The sequence below is a fragment of the Periophthalmus magnuspinnatus genome, chromosome 1 (assembly GCF_009829125.3).
Source record: "Periophthalmus magnuspinnatus isolate fPerMag1 chromosome 1, fPerMag1.2.pri, whole genome shotgun sequence".
In the NCBI taxonomy this organism is placed as follows: domain Eukaryota; kingdom Metazoa; phylum Chordata; class Actinopteri; order Gobiiformes; family Gobiidae; genus Periophthalmus; species Periophthalmus magnuspinnatus.
This window is the reverse complement of record NC_047126.1, coordinates 6005816-6022976: the sequence shown is the minus strand read 5'-3', so window position 1 is coordinate 6022976 and position 17161 is coordinate 6005816. Positions and strand designations below refer to the sequence as shown.

The following is a 17161-nucleotide window of genomic DNA, read 5'->3' as shown; positions in this document are numbered from 1 at the left end:
GAAATACTTGTGGGTTCAGTGCAGTAGTTGGTGTTTGTAATATGTAACATCCATCATATAAAACATCCATTATAATGTTAAATAATAGAATTTGCTGCTCAGATGACCAATCCTTCATGTGGCCCTGAATGAAAAAACTACTTTATTTGTAAATGTCGGTGGATTTGTCCAGAAGTGGCCCAAGGTCGAAAATGTTACAAAGGCACTTTGAAGGATGGGAGTCAAAATGTCCTGATTTCAAAAACAGTATCCAAAGGACGACCTGCCATCTAAAACATAAAAACACACAAGATAAATTAGTTAGTAAGATGTAAAGGTGTACTGTGGAACATTCCAGGCAAAGCTGTATCATCTCTATAGAGACAAGGAGGTGGCAGATCTTTAACAGAAAGGTTTCATAACGCACCTTTTTAAACCGTTCATACTTTGTCAAGATCATCAATGGAAAAGAACAACAGAAAAGAGTCACAGTTTCTGAAGGAGTCTTTTTTTCTAGAGCACATTTCTAAAATTCTACAATGCCTGTTGCATTGGCAGCCTAGAAGTATAGGAGGTACCTGCAAGAAAGAGCTGTCATCAGTTACATAAGGTTTTCTTTGAAGTAACAGGGTGAATTTGACAACAATAAGTCCCTGAAGGCACTTTCATATCTGCACTCTCCGGCTCCCAAAACACTGTTATCATGTAAATAAACTGTCACAACAGCACTGGATTTTGTCATTTTCAAACTAGATGGGTGACTCCTTCTCTGCAATGTACAATGGTCTTGTGCAATAAAACAAAAGCACAGAACTTACATAAAGAGATCCATTTGCATGTGCATGGGGTCTGTAGCTCCGTGCTTTAGAATGAACAGCCTGAATGTGCGTTGTGCTGGTTGGCCTGGGGTTATTTGTGATTCGGTGGAGGAGGACGAGACGCTGTTCTGGTGGGAGCCGTGGTGGAAATGTGACAGGAGGAACATCAGGGGGCAGTGGAGCAGGAGAACCAAAATAAAACTGCATTATGTGAACGCTACGTAAGCTCGATGAAGTATTTTTACGAACCACAATTATCAAACGTGTAAACAATAATGGTTTGCAAATGTCAAAGGAAGATATTATTTTTCACATCTGTATGTATCAAGATGTATTTACAGTTTATGTTCTGTGCATAAAGCGAAAAGGTTACACTTTGTTTTACCTTATATTATGTCGAGGCTAATCGCTGCTACACACGACAATGTTTTTGGGGTTGGGTGCTAAAGTGAACTAAAGGAATGAGACGTCACCCACAGCGTTGTAGAGGCAAATGTGGAGCCAAGTCCATATTTGGAACTCTGAATGCAATTATCATAGCAACCAAAGAGCCAATCTGGAGAGAGGCTGTTGAAGGTAATGCCTGTTCCCGCCCACACCGCTGGTTTAGCTGGGAACAGGCTCTTACACCTACTGTGGTGGATGGTATCGCCACCAATAGACTCGCGGTTGCCGACTTTCCATTACCGTAACTCCGCAACCAGTTGTTCTATCGTGTAAATTCAAACGGCGTCTCAAAGCAGAGGCACGGGGCTCTTTAAATATGTTACTGTCATTACGGTAATGTGCTAACGTTGTCCCTCGGAGATGACCAATCAGAGCGCAGGTGCCGCCAGGATTCTCCTAGTCAGTTATTTGATGGATATGTAAAATAGAGGAAGTTGTGTGAGAAAAAGACAAAAGTACCTGCTGATAACATGATTTTTATGGCTAAAAAGAATAAAAGTCTAGACATGCTATAGTGGTCTATAATGTGCTCAGTCCTTAAAGGGTTAACTAAACCAGTGTCAATCAAACGCTAGCGGTGAAAGAAGTTGCCTGATTTATCTGATATTAATGTTTATATCTTGATTTACCGACACAAGGGAGAAATAAAAACCCCAGGAACACGTGGAGCAGGTTAATACGAACATTTTAAGACCAAAATGACGAGTCTGACAGCTGCATTTACAGAGAGAAGGGCCACAGTTTTTCAATGGAAAGTGAATTGTAGCCAGAGTTGATGGAGCCGGAAGCGTGCACATGCTCACTTCCTATTTGTAACGCGGCGACTAGCGGGTTAGCTCTGTTCATTTGTATATACGGTCTGCGGTTGTGAATTTCCAAAACAGCCCTGGTTTGAACTGAAGGAGCAGAATTGTCTAAAAACAGATGTAATACAGATCATTTGGGTAATTTTGCATGTTCCTTTTGGAGTTTTGTACGTTTACATTAGCAGTTACAACCAATTTGGCTGCCAGTGGAATGATAAATAAATAAATGATTTAAAAAAAACCTATTGGGATGGGTGAAAAAACACTATATCTTTATAACACTGTTCCCATTCAGAGCGACCAGACTTTCTCGGCGTCGTTCTATTCTGATGTACAGCCACTGCCCACCTGCTTGTGTCACTGTGTCGCTCTGTTTTGCGTGTGTGTGTGGGGGGGGGCAGACATGCATTAGCAGTCTATAGAACCAACCCGGGGCCCATGAGTGACAGTCAGGGAGGCTATATCTGTGAGTGCACCAGCCCCCCCTTCCCTCCCCTCCCTCTCTAACTTGTCTCATATTGGATGGTACATATTAGCAGGCAGAGAAGCACACCGCCTGAGCTGGACAGCCCCGGGAGAGAAGGTGGGTTAAAAGGGTCACAGTGCATATTTCTATATTTCACCTGCTACTGCGTGTGTGCAAGGTCGTATCAATGCATGGTCATTTACTGGACTGTTGCAGAATCAATCTCCCGTAAGTGTGATAATGCCACGTTAAAGTTAGGACTATAAGAGTATATGAAGTATATGAATTAGTGTGATTCCAATACCACAGTACTAATCATAACACTTTCTTTTACCGTGCCTTATGTCTGTGTAATCCCTCAGTCGTTCCGTAGCACTTTATGGGCGTATACTGGTCTATGTGTCTTATACTTGTTCTGATGCAGCTCAAGATCGTTCTAAAGCTGCACAGGAAAAGGTTCATTTCTGTCCTGTGAATGTGACTTTACCTGCTCAAATGAGTATCTAGTTTTGATACTACTTTTAGTATCAAGTAGTATCTGATTTTTGATACTTTTGACAACCCTACACAAAGAGCACTTGTACAAGATCAAAGTAAACATGTTTTAAAGTTGTTGTTTTTGCTCGAAAGTCACTCTTTGAGGTAGTGATGGTCACATCAGTGCCAAATATCCATACTGACTGAGATCATTAAAAAAATCTATTCTTCTGCTAAAAAATTGGAAAAAAAAGTCTTTTCCTGTTTTTTTTTTTTTACACATTTCTTGTTCTTTTGTTTGTTATATTTTAGTTTATCTGCACATATTTTTTATTTATGTTATTTTATTTATTTATTTTTTACACATTTATTTCTTTTTTTTGTTATATTTTAGTTTTTCTACACACACACATATATATATTTAATTAATTAATTTTATTTTCATTTTTTTTTACACATTTTTTAGAATTCTATTTTTCGGTTATATTTTAGTTTATCTGCACATATTTATTTATTTATTTTTGACACTTTTTTGGGTTATATTTTAGTTTGTCTGCACATATTTAAGTTTTTGATCTGTTCAGGCACTAAAGATTATGTCACTGTAGTAAAAGAGTTTCAGTGCATTTTAAAACAAACATCATTATTCTCAGATTGACATTGCGATACTTGCCACAGTATCAGATCAAAACAACATCAGCGCTTTGAGGGTCGTATGGTTTCCTTTCAACATCACGTCTTTCAAATGCCATAACGTTACTAAAAGGGGAAAATCGAGACAAGATGGCGGTCCGCGTAATGGGGAGGGTCGAGGCTCTCCAGGCGGAAATTAATTAGCTCAGTAAAAGGTCACTTCATCTAAAGAACATGTCCAGAGTGAAGACAATGACCTTTTCAATTTTTATTTAACTAAAATAATAAGTCTTAAAATACCTGAAAGTGTGATGTGTGAGACGCAATAGCAACAATATCCCCGGCGACGGTAATGAAAATTTAACTTTTAACATTTTTTTGGTTACTTTTAATATATTCTTGTCCCCGACTTTATTTATGAAGTGTTTTGAGTGACTTTGGGAAACATAATCAGGGCCAAAGGAGCATACGAGTTAAAGCTTCATCATCTGTGGAAGTGTACTTTGCTCAGGATATTCCACAGTATGGCATTAAACTTATCTGTCTCCATGGAGAGTAGCAGAGGGTTGCCAAGTTTTATACAACGCTGTAAAACACTATGATATAAAACCAATCTCCCGACATAATGCGATGGAAAACAAGTTTATTTATACAACACATTTAAAAAAAACAAAGTGCTGCACGTAAAAGTCAATAAGTAACAGATAAACAGATCACACGATACACAGGAAAAGAACAATAAAACACCAAGATATCCTGTTTAGATAGTGTTAAATACCAGGGAGGAGAGGTGCGTTTTCAGTCTAGTTTCAAGCCGCGTTAAAGACGGAGAGGATCTGACAGGCAGAGGGCGCTGTTCCATAGTCTCGGCCACAGAAAAGGCTCCGTCACCTCTGGTTTTGACTGGTCAGCTGACATCAGGGCTCTGGGTGGAGTATACGGCAGCAGTAACCCACAGAGTGCAGACATAACCAGCAAAGTTACATAGTGCAGCTTTAGGTTTGAAGGCAATATTAACGCACTGTAATAATGCACATTAAATAAACTGATAACTACATACTGTAAAAGTCTACTCATTTTGTTTAACATGCGCACACAGGCTCGAATGTTACTCACTTTTTACGCAATTATAGTGAAAAAATACAGTCAATTACAGTAACATGAGGATTTGTAGTGAGTCACTTTCCAACCGTGCAGTTAAAGAGTCCTATATTACGCAAAATGGACTCTTGTCGCTTCCACAAAAACACACCTGGAGTTGTGTTTTCTTTCATTGACACGCGTCTGACTACATCTCCAACGGTTAAAATGCTCCGTTCCACCTTGTGATGTCATGAAGTGGTAGTTTTCGAGTTAACAGCTACATTTTACCTTCAGGGGATTGGCATTTCCAGAGCTGCAACTATCCAAATGATTCCAGTGAAGGCGTGTGGAGTTTAAAAACACTTCCTGTATCACCACACGATGACATCACAATGTGGAACAGAGGTGGAACTTCTGTTTGAGACAAAAAACTGAGCCTAAATGTGCAGGGTTTGTGCGTTAAACATGTGCGAATGAATCAAAACACTACTCCAGGTCTGTTTTTTGACGAGGAAACGATATTATAATAACACAGATCGGACAGTATCGTAACACGGGCCCTTTAACTAATAACTGAATATGCTCCTGGCTGTTCTCTGGAGCTTGGCTGGACCCACCAATGATGAGGCCCAGTGCATTCTCAGTTTCTGCCTCAATTTGAGCAGCGGCGGCGGCACAGAGACTCGCAGGGAGCCAGATTGGATTAGTGGAGGTGGAAATGCCTGGCCCCACAGAGGAGATGTGACCAAATTGAAAATGGACACAATTAAACTGGTGGCTACATGCAATTCTGTCCCTGACTTGGGGCAGACAGCAACATGAGCAACGCACTGGAAATAGGAGAGGCAGTTTGGGGAGTGTAGTGTGTGGAGACGATATTGCAATTTGTATCAGGTTTGTGGATTATTTGATAGAGTTAAAGAGCGTGGGGATGTGCAGGGACTGGACCTCGGGGCAGAAACAGAACATATGAGTGGTGCTAGTGCTTCTTTATAACTCCTCGGCACAAAATACAGTTAATTAGTGAACACAGACAGGAGTAGAGGGGATACGAGAGTAGAATGCATTTAGAAAAATATAAAGTTAAACATTTTTTTTGCTTTGTTCGAACGTGTCATTCGTAAAACAAGAGGTGGACTGTAGATGGCGCTGTCGTCCTGCCTCCGCTGGTAAGAAAACAGCTCCAAAACCTGTTTAAATCAGCGGACCAAAGCAAAGAAGTGGACTAAAAGAGTCAAATGAAGCTCGTCGAGGCTAGAGCAGTTATAAGGACGAACGTGGAGCCAAGTTTCATATTTGGAATTGCGACGGCGAGTATCATAGCAACCAAAGAGCCAATCCAGAGCGAGGCTGTTGAAGGCAACGCCCCGTCCCATCCGCACCGCTGGTTTAGCACAGAGCACACACTTAGCAACGCTGTCAATCAAACCTGTTGCTAACGCTAGTGGGAGTGACCTCAGTGAAAGAAGGCGCCTGATTTGTCTGTTATTAATGTTCATATCTTGATTTACCGATGAAATGGTGAAATAAAACACCAGGATCATGTCAATACGAACATTTTAAGCCCTGACAGCAGCGGTTACGGAGAGAAAGGTGACAGTTTTTCAATAGCAAGTGAATTGGAGTCAGAGTCGATGGAGTCAGAAGTGTAGCCCATGTTCACTTCCTATTAGAAACATGGCAGTTAGAGTCCATTTATATTTATATGTACAGAGTGTGGACCAGACACGTCACATCAACATCACGTCACCATTCTGAGGAAGAGCGCTAGTGAACGCTCCAAACTGTCAGGTATAAATAAACTAAACCTCAGTCTGGAAAAAGAATCTATTAAAGCAAGAAGTGGACAATCGACAGACAACACATTTACTTAAAGTGATCGTATACTTTCTTTCATAATATCTAGGCTATAGTTTTATGTGAATTATTCTGCTTTATGGTTTGGTTTCACTATTATTTTTTATTATCTTTATTTACTTATAGCAATATTTCGCATTTTGTTATTGTCACGGGCTTAGTAACCCCAACACTACAGCATTACAAAAACGTACTTTCTAGATGAATTAATATTACTGTACTTGAATTTAATAGTTTTGACTTTGAAGATTTAGGCAAGGCAAGTTTATTTATATAGTACAACTGGTACACAAAGTAATTCAAAGTGCTTTACAGAATAAGAAAGACATTAAAATCACAATACGACAAATCAAAACATAAGTCATCATCCTAAAATTAGCATTAAAAGAGAAGAGGCAAAATAAAAACCTTTCAGTCACAGCTGAACCATTTTGAGCCTGGATTTAAACAGTGTCAAAGTCGAGGCCTGTCTCACATCTTCACAAAGACTGTTCAGGTTTTACTGCATAAAACTGAAACTCTGATTTATTTACTTGACGCACCCAGAGACGACTTTAGTTGCTTCAGTTTGTGGCTTCTGCAGAGGGAAACTTATTTTAGGTTCAACTATTTACCAGTGAGTTAAGCAAATGTTACCCTTTTCATGAGTTAATTTTGATATTTCAAGCCACGTTTTCTTGTGTAACTTTCTGCACATGGCACGCACATCACCTGCACAATTCCATGGAAATACAAAGTTAAAACCATACTCTGGAACATTCTCTATGGAGACAAGTCTTATCCCTCCTCCAGGCCAAAAAGGGACACATGCTTGTCTATGCTTCTCAGTGCAAAAAACCCCATAAAAAAACATAAAGGAAAAAATAAATAAATTAATAATAATAATAATAATTAAAAATAAATCAAATAATAAAATAATAAAATAAAATAATAATAATAATAATAATAATAATAATAATAATAATAATAATAATAATAATAATAATAATAATAATAATAATAATAATAATAATACAGATAAAATTGCAATTGGTGGAGTTTTAAACAACTGAAATATTCTACATCTGAACTGAAATTTAACCAAAAAATCAGATTAATATTCAGAGTTGAACTTGACATACATATGTAGGACTTGCAGTGTAGATAACTGAAATGTCAGAGTAAACTTTAACCTTGTGGAGGTGGAGCTTTGAAGACTGGGTGGAGGCAGAGGCTGTGAGGGAGATGAAGTAAGCCTGAGGACAGCCTTAATGTGAGCCCAGCAGACATTTGTCACTATAAATCCCTGGCAGTGGAGCGCAGGGAGAACTTGACCCTGGATACAAATGCACAGAAGTCTAACGTGAAAAAGTGGCCCCTCGTTGTCATTTACAAAGTCCCTGATGGAGAGAGAGACAAAGGACAGAGGAGGAAAGAAAGACCAGTGAGGAGCTACTCGAGGAAGATGTTTGCATTTTCACATATTTTAATAAAGTTATATCAGAGTCAACAGGGAAACCACTTGACCAGCTCAGATTGGACTTTATTTTGTGGTCGTTCTGTGTTTTAAACTGCACCACACACTGGAACGTCGACAGTGGAGCTGAAGGACAGAGAAGAGTTCTATGATACAATTAGATCAACAATTAGACCTCCAGTTTGCAGATTTGTTGACCTAGTTTAACGTTAATATCTTTATAATTACTGCATCTACTCACATTAAACGCAAACTTACTTACAGTTCAGTGTCTCTTCTGTAAGAATAAATGGACATTTTAGTTTGATTATTTATTTAAAAAACAGAAAATCTTCAATATTATTATAGTGGCCCTTGACATGATCAAATTCTCTGTACAAATACAAGCTTTTGGCAATTGTATTTTTATTTGTGTTATAGTTCTGCATCTTCTTCACTACTCTTATTTATAAACCTTTGACCTGGTGTATCTTTATTTTTGCTGAAGTGATGAAATGCTGCAATGTGACCACACCTTTTATATGTGCTGTGTGTTTTATTAGTGTATATCACAAAACTCTAAAGTGTTTTATGTCCAAACAGTGAGGCCACTCACCACTAACAGTTAAAGTCTGCAGTTTGTGAACTTGAACAATGTCTCCATCTAGAGACTGATCCTGTACAGTACAATATCAAGACATTTAAAACTCTGTGTCAAATTAGAAGATAGAATTTAAAATAAACCACATCCTTTAATGTTTTGTGTCCTCAGATACGAGGTAAACATGTTCAAATCAAATGTTGCTTTTACTAAGAAGTAATAAGTGAAATGCGGATTTATTGTTAATTGAAATGAATGAGCCTCACATGAGTCTCTCATCTGTGTTGCCAGTTTCTGTGCTGAATTCACTTGGTTAAAATCATAATGCCTCTCTTTGATCTAAATGGTCTCTATCTAAACCCCAGCCCCTGCACACAGTCATGACTCAGAGCTAGTGCAGCCTCTGAGCCTCTTCCATTATTACAAAATCCCATCAAGCCCATTGATCTGACTTGAGGAAACTTTGACTAATTTAATCCATAAAAACAGATGTTCTGCATGTTTTACACTGACCTACAGCACTCTCCTTGTTCACATGCACATCAAGATGTGACTGTACGGTAATCTGATTTCTGGAACTTTAAGATTAAATGACATGTACATTGCAAAATCTGATGTGAGTAATCACATGATCAGAAATACATTACGTGATTTTCCTTTTTACATTTCCTTTAATAAATCTTAACACCAACAATCTGATATTAATCATGTAACCACAGCCACTGATAATTATTTAACTTTCAACCACTGATCTAATAAGAACAGATCAAGTCTCTGTCTCTGTCTCTGTCTCTGCATCCACATGGTGCACATGGTCCACTCTTTCACCTCTTCTCTTCCATAGCTCCTCTAGTGTTTTCTTTTATTCTTCTGGCCCTGTAGTTTTTACTCTGATTTTTAATGTTATATCACATTTTATTTACACATTTCAAACTCTACGGTCACAACAGGATCAGTTTATAACAGGCTCATAATATAAACTGCTCATACTTTTCAGGAGGTGAAAAATATAATGGCCTAATCTATGGGCTGATGTAAATTTTGGTTAATGTTTTTTGTGTGAAAATGGGGCAGATATCATAAGTTTATATTTTTTTCTGCTCCTTTACATTCACATTGATTTATAAAACATTGTTATTATTTTATATTCATCTTAAATGTATCAAACAAAAAAGAAAAAAATAGTGTTTCTTGTTATTTTAAAGAATTCCTCTAGTGTTAAAGAGTCGCACTGGGGCTTTAATCAGATATTTCGTTCTCGTTCATCATGGCCGGTTAGCTCAGTTGGTTAGAGCGTGGTGCTAATAACGCCAAGGTCGCGGGTTCGATCCCCGTACGGGCCAATGAGCTTTTTTGTGTTGTTTGAAAACTCTTGTTCTTTAAATGTCTTTTACACATTTAAGTAGCGCACGAACATTTTCCATACCTTAGTTTTAAAGATATACTTTTATACTAATGTAATTCATAAAAGCATCCGCCAGGTGGAGACAAAGAATAATTAGAATCAGAATCAGAATCAGAAGACTTTTATTGCCATAGTCTGTGAACACAGTTCACAAACTAGGAACTTGATACGGTGAAAAAGTGCAACATAAACACACTGAATAAATACAAATACAAATAAGAGCATGCAAATACAAATTACTATCTGCTTTGGCAATATATATATATTTGTTTTTAATATATATAACAACTTTCAAGATAAGTCAATAACAAAAGCAGTGAGAGTGAACAAATAAACAAACAGCTAGTGCATTGTAGTAAAATGAACTGCTTTGAGCCAATAAGGCTGTGTATAGATATACAGTATATAAAAACAAATTTGGCATCTCTTCTTGTCACTAATCAGCTCAATTTTTTTCTTTCTTTCTGGAGAAGTGTGACTTCAGATGTTCCTTTAGTGCAGGTATAGTCGAGAGCTCTCTGTGACATATGTGACAGCGAAGAGGTAACTTCAACAGTTCACTGGTGCCTTCTTTAACACTGACTCTTCCATCTGACTCCAGCATTTTGAGGACATCTGTGAATCAGCATCATCTAAATTAAAATGGTGCACCTAATAACATTTGCAAAACATAAGTTGTATAAAAAATACAACTAACACAAAGTCTTTATTCTCACCCTTGGTTTCAATAAAATAATCTGTGGTAAAGGAATTCCAGTGTTTTTTGTTCTTTAGATAAGGCGAGTCAAAGTCCTGGCTGATCACATGAAGGTGAAGGTGGCTGCAAAAAAAACCAACATAGAAATCAAGATTTTATCATGTCTAGGCTGCTTTTATGAATGTGCATTTCAATAAACTAGAAAAAACAAATACATATTTAAAGGTACACAAAAATACCTTGAAAACATGCACTCTTACTGTGAGCAGGGTTATTTGACCTTTAACTTGGCCTGATGGCATCACCTAATTGTTTCCATAGAGCTAGATGCACAGTAATATCCTCTCCATTGAGACAAGCAGGTGACGGACCCTCCACCAGAAAGATTACATACTGTACGTTTTTACAACTGTAATACCAACCTCATGGCGGGGATGATATGGAAGCCTATGCGGAAGCGTAAGGAGTCAGAGTCTGGGCACTGGAGAACCATCTGCTCTCCAATTTTTTGCATGTGCCTTAAAAGATCACAGTGCTCCTTGCGTAGGAACTTCAGATGAACAATAGACTGCCACGGGAGAACCAGCCAGTGGAAACGAGCCTTGGGGTATTTGTCCTTAATAACTACTACGGTCTCATCTTTATAGATCTGTAGATCAGATGTATTTGCATTTAGATAAATGATAAACACTTTACTATTACATCTGTAAAACATACAACACATATCATTACACAATAACTAAGGTCTCATTATGAAATATAAAACTATGGAATAGAAAAAATATTTGTTATTCTTTTTGTATCCTTGTGTGGCATCACCAACCTGCAACTTTGGGTCCTGCATTGACACTTTGAGACCTTGGTTCCAATGTCCAAACCCTCTCTGAAACAGAATTGATAGTCCTCCATCAAACCACTTTTCTGTGCTTTTGTTTTGTTTTGTTCTTTTGTAAATATGCAACTCACATACACCTAAGCCTTTACACTTTTACTTACATCATTCTTTGAAGCTTGAGTATGACAGTCTGTTTGTCCAGACTTTTCCTTATCATATTTCTTTGTTGTAACTGGGCTTGCAGTCTGTGAAGATGTTTCTTTGTTCACAGGAACAGACTCTCGTGGGCGTTTGACTCCACGCTGCTCACCACTTAGATCTTCTTTGAAGTGTACAGTATAGGCGTAAAGCTCGTTGACCATGTGCAGCAGCTGTCCAGGCTTCATCTTCACCTCGTTGCTTTTCCCAATCTCCACTGAATCCACTGATGTTGGGTTCGAGCCCAGCTGTGCAAAAAAGAGAAACAAAGTGATTATTAGTGTGAACATGCAACATTTCAAATGATAAGTCTCACCTGTTTAACTTTGACATAACCTTTGTTGCATTCTGCTTTTAGTTCAACTGATGATAAACAAATAACACATGAATAAATGAATGCCACAATAAGAAACTAACCTCTTTTAGTCTGGTAGTGCGTACCTTGCTGACGGGAACATTTTTTGTCTTTAATTGTTGTTTCTGGTCCTCGACCCAATACGACTGCATGCCAGTGAGGCAGTTGTATTGGTTTATGCATTCCCTCCTCACTAATAAGCCAACAAACTGGCATTTTATCATCGTTTCAGGTCTGATAACTCTACTTCTTCGGCCACGCCAGGCGTTTGTTTTGTTGAACTGATCGTCGCACAGAGATGACGTCACTGGCAGGGGGCTCATATATCCTGTCTCCTTGTTGCTCAAGAGCTTCACATTTCTGAAAAGGTCTCACAGGTTTAAGTCTGTAGACTGAAGCACCCACAGTTAAGGTAAGGTAACAGGGAATAATAGGTGTTCTGTGTGTTGGTAAAGTGTTGATTGGTGCCGGGCCTGTGTCTGATAGAGTCGTTGGGAGGTTTTTGTCGGTGGCTATCGATAGCTCTTTGCCTCGTTAGCTCACGTGGATCTGTAGTTATAAAAGGCTGTAATAGGCCTAATAATGTAGTGATAATGCGAGAACGACTCATGGCACGTTGCACTTAACCCCTTCTTATTGTTAGTTTGTTTATTGTTGTGTTTGTTGTCGAGTTGATCTTGTGTTTACTTTATTAGCTGTACTTGAACGCAGAGAGGTGAGGCTTTTATTTTTTCCGTTGCGTTTTCATAGGCTTCAACTTCCTATATGTGAAATTTTGAGGACTTTTCACCATCAAAAGATACAATAATAAGTTGTTAATTGCTATGGCTAAAATCCTACTTTTTCCTTATTCTGAAATTCTGGTTTAGCCAGATTGTTAATATGAATGCCCCTACCTCTTTTAGTTGGGTTTTCTTATAGAATTGTCTTATTTGTTTACATGCTAATAGGCCTCTTAATATGATTAACCTTTTCTTTCTATATTCCCATGGCCTCATAAAAGTCAAACATGGTCAAAGAAACTGGATATTATGACATATTGGGAGTAAATCCCAGTGCGACTCCAGATGAACTGAAAAAAGCATACCGCAAAATGGCTTTGAAATACCATCCTGATAAAAACCCCACAGAGGGTGAGAAGGTAAGACCAGTCACATTTTGTGTTAGGTAACTGGGTGCATGTGATTAATGTGATTTCATCTCTATTACCTCACAGTTCAAGCAGATTTCACAGGCATATGAAGTGTTGTCAGATCCTAAAAAAAGAGACTTGTATGACCGTGGAGGTGAAAAGGCAATCAAAGAAGGTGGCACTGGGGGAGGTGGGGGTTTTGCATCCCCCATGGACATCTTTGATATGTTCTTTGGAGGTGGCAGCCGAATGCACAGAGAGAGAAAAGGTATGAGCTTGTGAAAAGATGCCACAACTCAAATGCCGTGTGCTTGGTGATGTGAACACATTTCTTAATAAAAGCTTGGTCATGCAAATTCTCAAAAAACATAATGCCTACAACACTATATACAGATGTACAATGCTTAACTATTATACCTTTAAATAACCTAATTAACATTTCAATCTTTTTTTATTGCAGGAAAGAATATAGTTCACCAGATAAGTGTTTCTTTGGAGGACCTCTACAACGGTGCAACAAGAAAACTTGCAGTCCAGAAGAATATGCTATGTGAAAAATGTGAAGGTAGAAACTTTTTGCTCACTGACTTCACAATAATAATTTTTCACTGAGGTCATTAGTATTTCCTTTTTGGTAAACCTTATTTCCTTTTTGGTAAACATACATTTTCACATGAGTATGTCTGTTGGATTATTGATTGAGTATTTTTGGTAGGTCGTGGGAGTCGCAAAGGAGCAGCACAGACATGCATGTCCTGTCAGGGTACAGGTATGCAAGTTCGAGTCCACCAGCTTCTGCCTGGCATGGTCCAGCAGGTCTCCACTATGTGTCCCCACTGTGAGGGCCGAGGGCAAAGAATCAGTCATAAAGACCGCTGCAAAGCATGTGCAGGCCGAAAGATCCTACGACAGAAGAAGATCCTGGAAGTTCATATTGACAAAGGTGAGTGTTTAAGTAATACTAGTGTTTATAGCAGTGCTATTTGATGGGATTCAATAACAAAAGTATACACTTTCTGCAACAGGAATGAGAGATGGACAAAAAATATTTTTTCACGGAGAGGGAGACCAGGAGCCTGGTATTGAGCCTGGGGATATAATCTTTGTGCTTGACCAGCAGGAGCATCCACGATTCACCAGGTAAGAGTCTTCATATGTCTCAAGTACCATGTTCACATTATATTCACTGATTGTGGTTTAACCAGGAAGGGGCAGGACCTGATTATGTCTATGGAGCTGCAGCTGGTTGAGGCTTTGTGTGGTTTTCAGAAACCTGTTCAGACACTTGACAATAGAACACTTCTGATCACTACCCCTCCAGGTACAATAATACAACGACCTGTTATTTGCGTAAACATTCTGTAGGTTGTGCTAATCAAAGGTGATTACCACAGGACAGCTGATTAAACCTGGAGACACAAAATGTGTGCTGAATGAAGGCATGCCTCTTCACCGTAGACCTTTTGAAAAGGGACGCCTTATTATCAACTTTTCTGTAAGTATTTCACACTTTGTATATGATGTAAAATGCTGTTTTTTGTTGTGGAAATAACATGTTTGTTTGTATTAGGTTGTGTTTCCACCAGCAAATTTCCTCCCCAAGCAAAAACTGAAGGAGCTGGAGCGTTACTTTCCTCCAAAGGGAGAGGTTGAGCAACCTGAGATGATGGACGACGACTTGTACATTTACGCTGACTTGGAGGAGTGTGACTTTGAAAACAGAAGAAGACGCAACAGTCACTACTACTATGTGGATGACGATGACTATGCAAGTGCAGGAGGAGTTCAGTGTCATACCTCCTAAATGATCCATTTTAATGAAGGTCTGTTTTAAGTGTTGACAAAAGCACCTTTCCACATATTGAACATGTTTTTGAAACTTTTTTTCTGTCAGATCCTAACACCCATTTCATAACACCTTGATGTTATGAATACTATTGTAATTGTTCTTTGTGAGAGCAAAGCGTGATTACATTCAAAGGACTATTCTTAAATCTAAATTAGGTTTAGTGTAGTTTTATTTGATCTTCTTACACTGTGATACAAGTAAGTCTATGTTGAATAGGCTTCTCAAAAATCACTTAAACAGGGCTGTTGCTTTGTTATTCTTTTATCCAATATATTGAATAAAATGTATGTGAATGTTAATATTTAAATAATTGTATGATATTGTTAATACACAAATGTGATACAGTCGTTAAACACAATGCAACTTGATGTGAGGGTTCGTTTTCAGGTGATGACAGATTTGTTTTCGAGGATTTCTGCTGTTGTGTTGTTATAGGGCTGTTTTTGAAACGACTGCAAATGAATAACATCAGCTTAGAACATTGTAGGTCAGGACCAGATCAGTTTTGTTTCAGATGTCGATATTGTTTTGCCAAATTAATTTATTCCAGTAATGTATCTTTAGAAGTATTGTGAAAATATCGCTGGCCACTTTTTCCACATCTATGCTACAAAGGACCAAAAGTTTCATTAGTGTTGTTACCTGCTCAAAAGCCAGTGTTTACCTGGTGCCTTGTTTAAAATTGTTAATATTTAATGTTATTGCTTGAGTCAACAAATATGCCAAGCCAGTATAATGTTTCTACTCTCAAGATTGTTTATAATGGTAAATATAGTGTTCATGTTCTCTCTTGCCCATAAATAATTCACTTTTTTTTAATAATGGCATGCAAACTACTGAGTGTCTGTCTACTTTTCTCATCCCAGCTGCCAAATAAGCATTGCTCTGGGACAGTATGTGTCTTGTTTTTAAGCCTTGTTATCATTTGAGCCTGTAAAATAATGAATAGTTTTTAAGTTATGTTAAATTTAACCTTTATGCAACAATGGTATTTGTAATTGACAACCTTCTAAATAAATAATGCCTAATGTCTTGGTTTCAAAGTCTACATAGAGTCATTTTTACAGTTGAAATATTTGCCTTATTAGTGCATTTCACACTTTTTATATTGATTTAGTGATGAAATAAATGCTTAAATATGGCATCTAATAAAAGCATCAAGGACAGGTGGTTACAGTTATATTTACATATGTTGGAGTTTTAGTTTAAATGCTCCTCCACCTTCATCACCTCCTCCTAGCACCAGCTTCCCCTCCCCAGCACCGACTCTTTCCCCAGCACCACCTCCCTGTCCCGGTAAAAGTGGAGCTCATATATCACTGTATGTACTGTATATGTACTGTATATATGTATTATATAGTGACCTATGTATCGAGGTATGTATTGTTTTGGCACCTTCTTATGATACCCAGCACTAGTCATACATTTGTTCAAGATATGACGACAATAATAGATTTTTGAGATTAATTGTGCTGCTTAGTGTGATTACAAAGTGCAGTGCTACAGATTGACCTATGAAACTGTGAGAAGCACCTCTTCACCACTGACATGTAACAGACATAAGTAGAAAATGTTTAACTGTTGGGATACAGCAAGAAACATCCATTTAGACTCATTTGAATTTGCAATTTTTTTGATTTATTTAAAATGCAGGACCTGTGTGTGTGTCGTACCTCAACTCATTTGTGCCACTGACAGTGTGTGCAGTGGAAACAAGTCAAGATACACAGACACAGGTTAACCTCCTGAGACCCGAGCTCTTGCAGGACTTCATTTGCAAAAACTATTAAGCGCTTGAACACATACATTTTGTGTAAAAAAGCAAAATCAATTAAACTTTATTTGTATAGAGAAACAATTGTGCCTCTAGGAACAATGTGTCTCATTTGTGCTGCTGACAGATGCAGGAAGACATATGCTTTTAAATAAAAATAAACATTTAATAGTTTTTTTTTTATTTTTATTAAAATACAATAAAAAAAATACAAAAATAAAACAATAATAATAATAAATTAAATACAAATAAATACAAATAAAAAAAATATTCTAAACTCTTAGAAATATTCAAAACTGAACATGTTCTTGTTG

The 17161-nt window shown here is 37.8% G+C and overlaps 2 protein-coding genes and 1 non-coding gene across 4 annotated transcripts; 2 read left to right on the top strand and 1 right to left on the bottom strand.

The window, feature by feature from the left end:
- Window positions 1–9871: 9871 nt before the first annotated feature.
- Window positions 9872–9945, top strand: trnai-aau (transfer RNA isoleucine (anticodon AAU)). Its single transcript has one exon. It is a non-coding gene; the product is annotated as a tRNA-Ile (tRNA).
- A 168-nt stretch (window positions 9946–10113) lies between these two features.
- Window positions 10114–12392, bottom strand: aptx (aprataxin). Its single transcript, XM_033967095.2, has 7 exons — window positions 12179–12392; window positions 12054–12100; window positions 11701–11985; window positions 11528–11587; window positions 11127–11353; window positions 10724–10827; window positions 10114–10622 (listed from the first exon to the last, which is right to left on the bottom strand). Exons 1-7 carry the CDS (start codon window positions 12306–12308, stop codon window positions 10453–10455), a joined length of 1023 nt encoding a protein of 340 aa, XP_033822986.1. The 5' UTR covers window positions 12309–12392; the 3' UTR covers window positions 10114–10452.
- On the top strand, window positions 12371–16119 carry dnaja1 (DnaJ heat shock protein family (Hsp40) member A1). Of its 2 annotated transcripts, XM_055223005.1 has the most exons (9): window positions 12371–12504; window positions 13096–13233; window positions 13309–13492; window positions 13685–13789; window positions 13940–14167; window positions 14250–14364; window positions 14430–14545; window positions 14619–14719; window positions 14795–16119. In XM_055223005.1, exons 2-9 carry the CDS (start codon window positions 13102–13104, stop codon window positions 15026–15028), a joined length of 1215 nt encoding a protein of 404 aa, XP_055078980.1. In that variant the 5' UTR covers window positions 12371–12504; window positions 13096–13101; the 3' UTR covers window positions 15029–16119. The 2 variants fall into 2 exon arrangements, with proteins under 2 accessions (XP_055078980.1, XP_033822973.1); XM_033967082.2 differs by lacking the exon at window positions 12371–12504 and having other exon boundaries at window positions 13067–13233.
- The last annotated feature ends 1042 nt before the right edge of the window (window positions 16120–17161 follow it).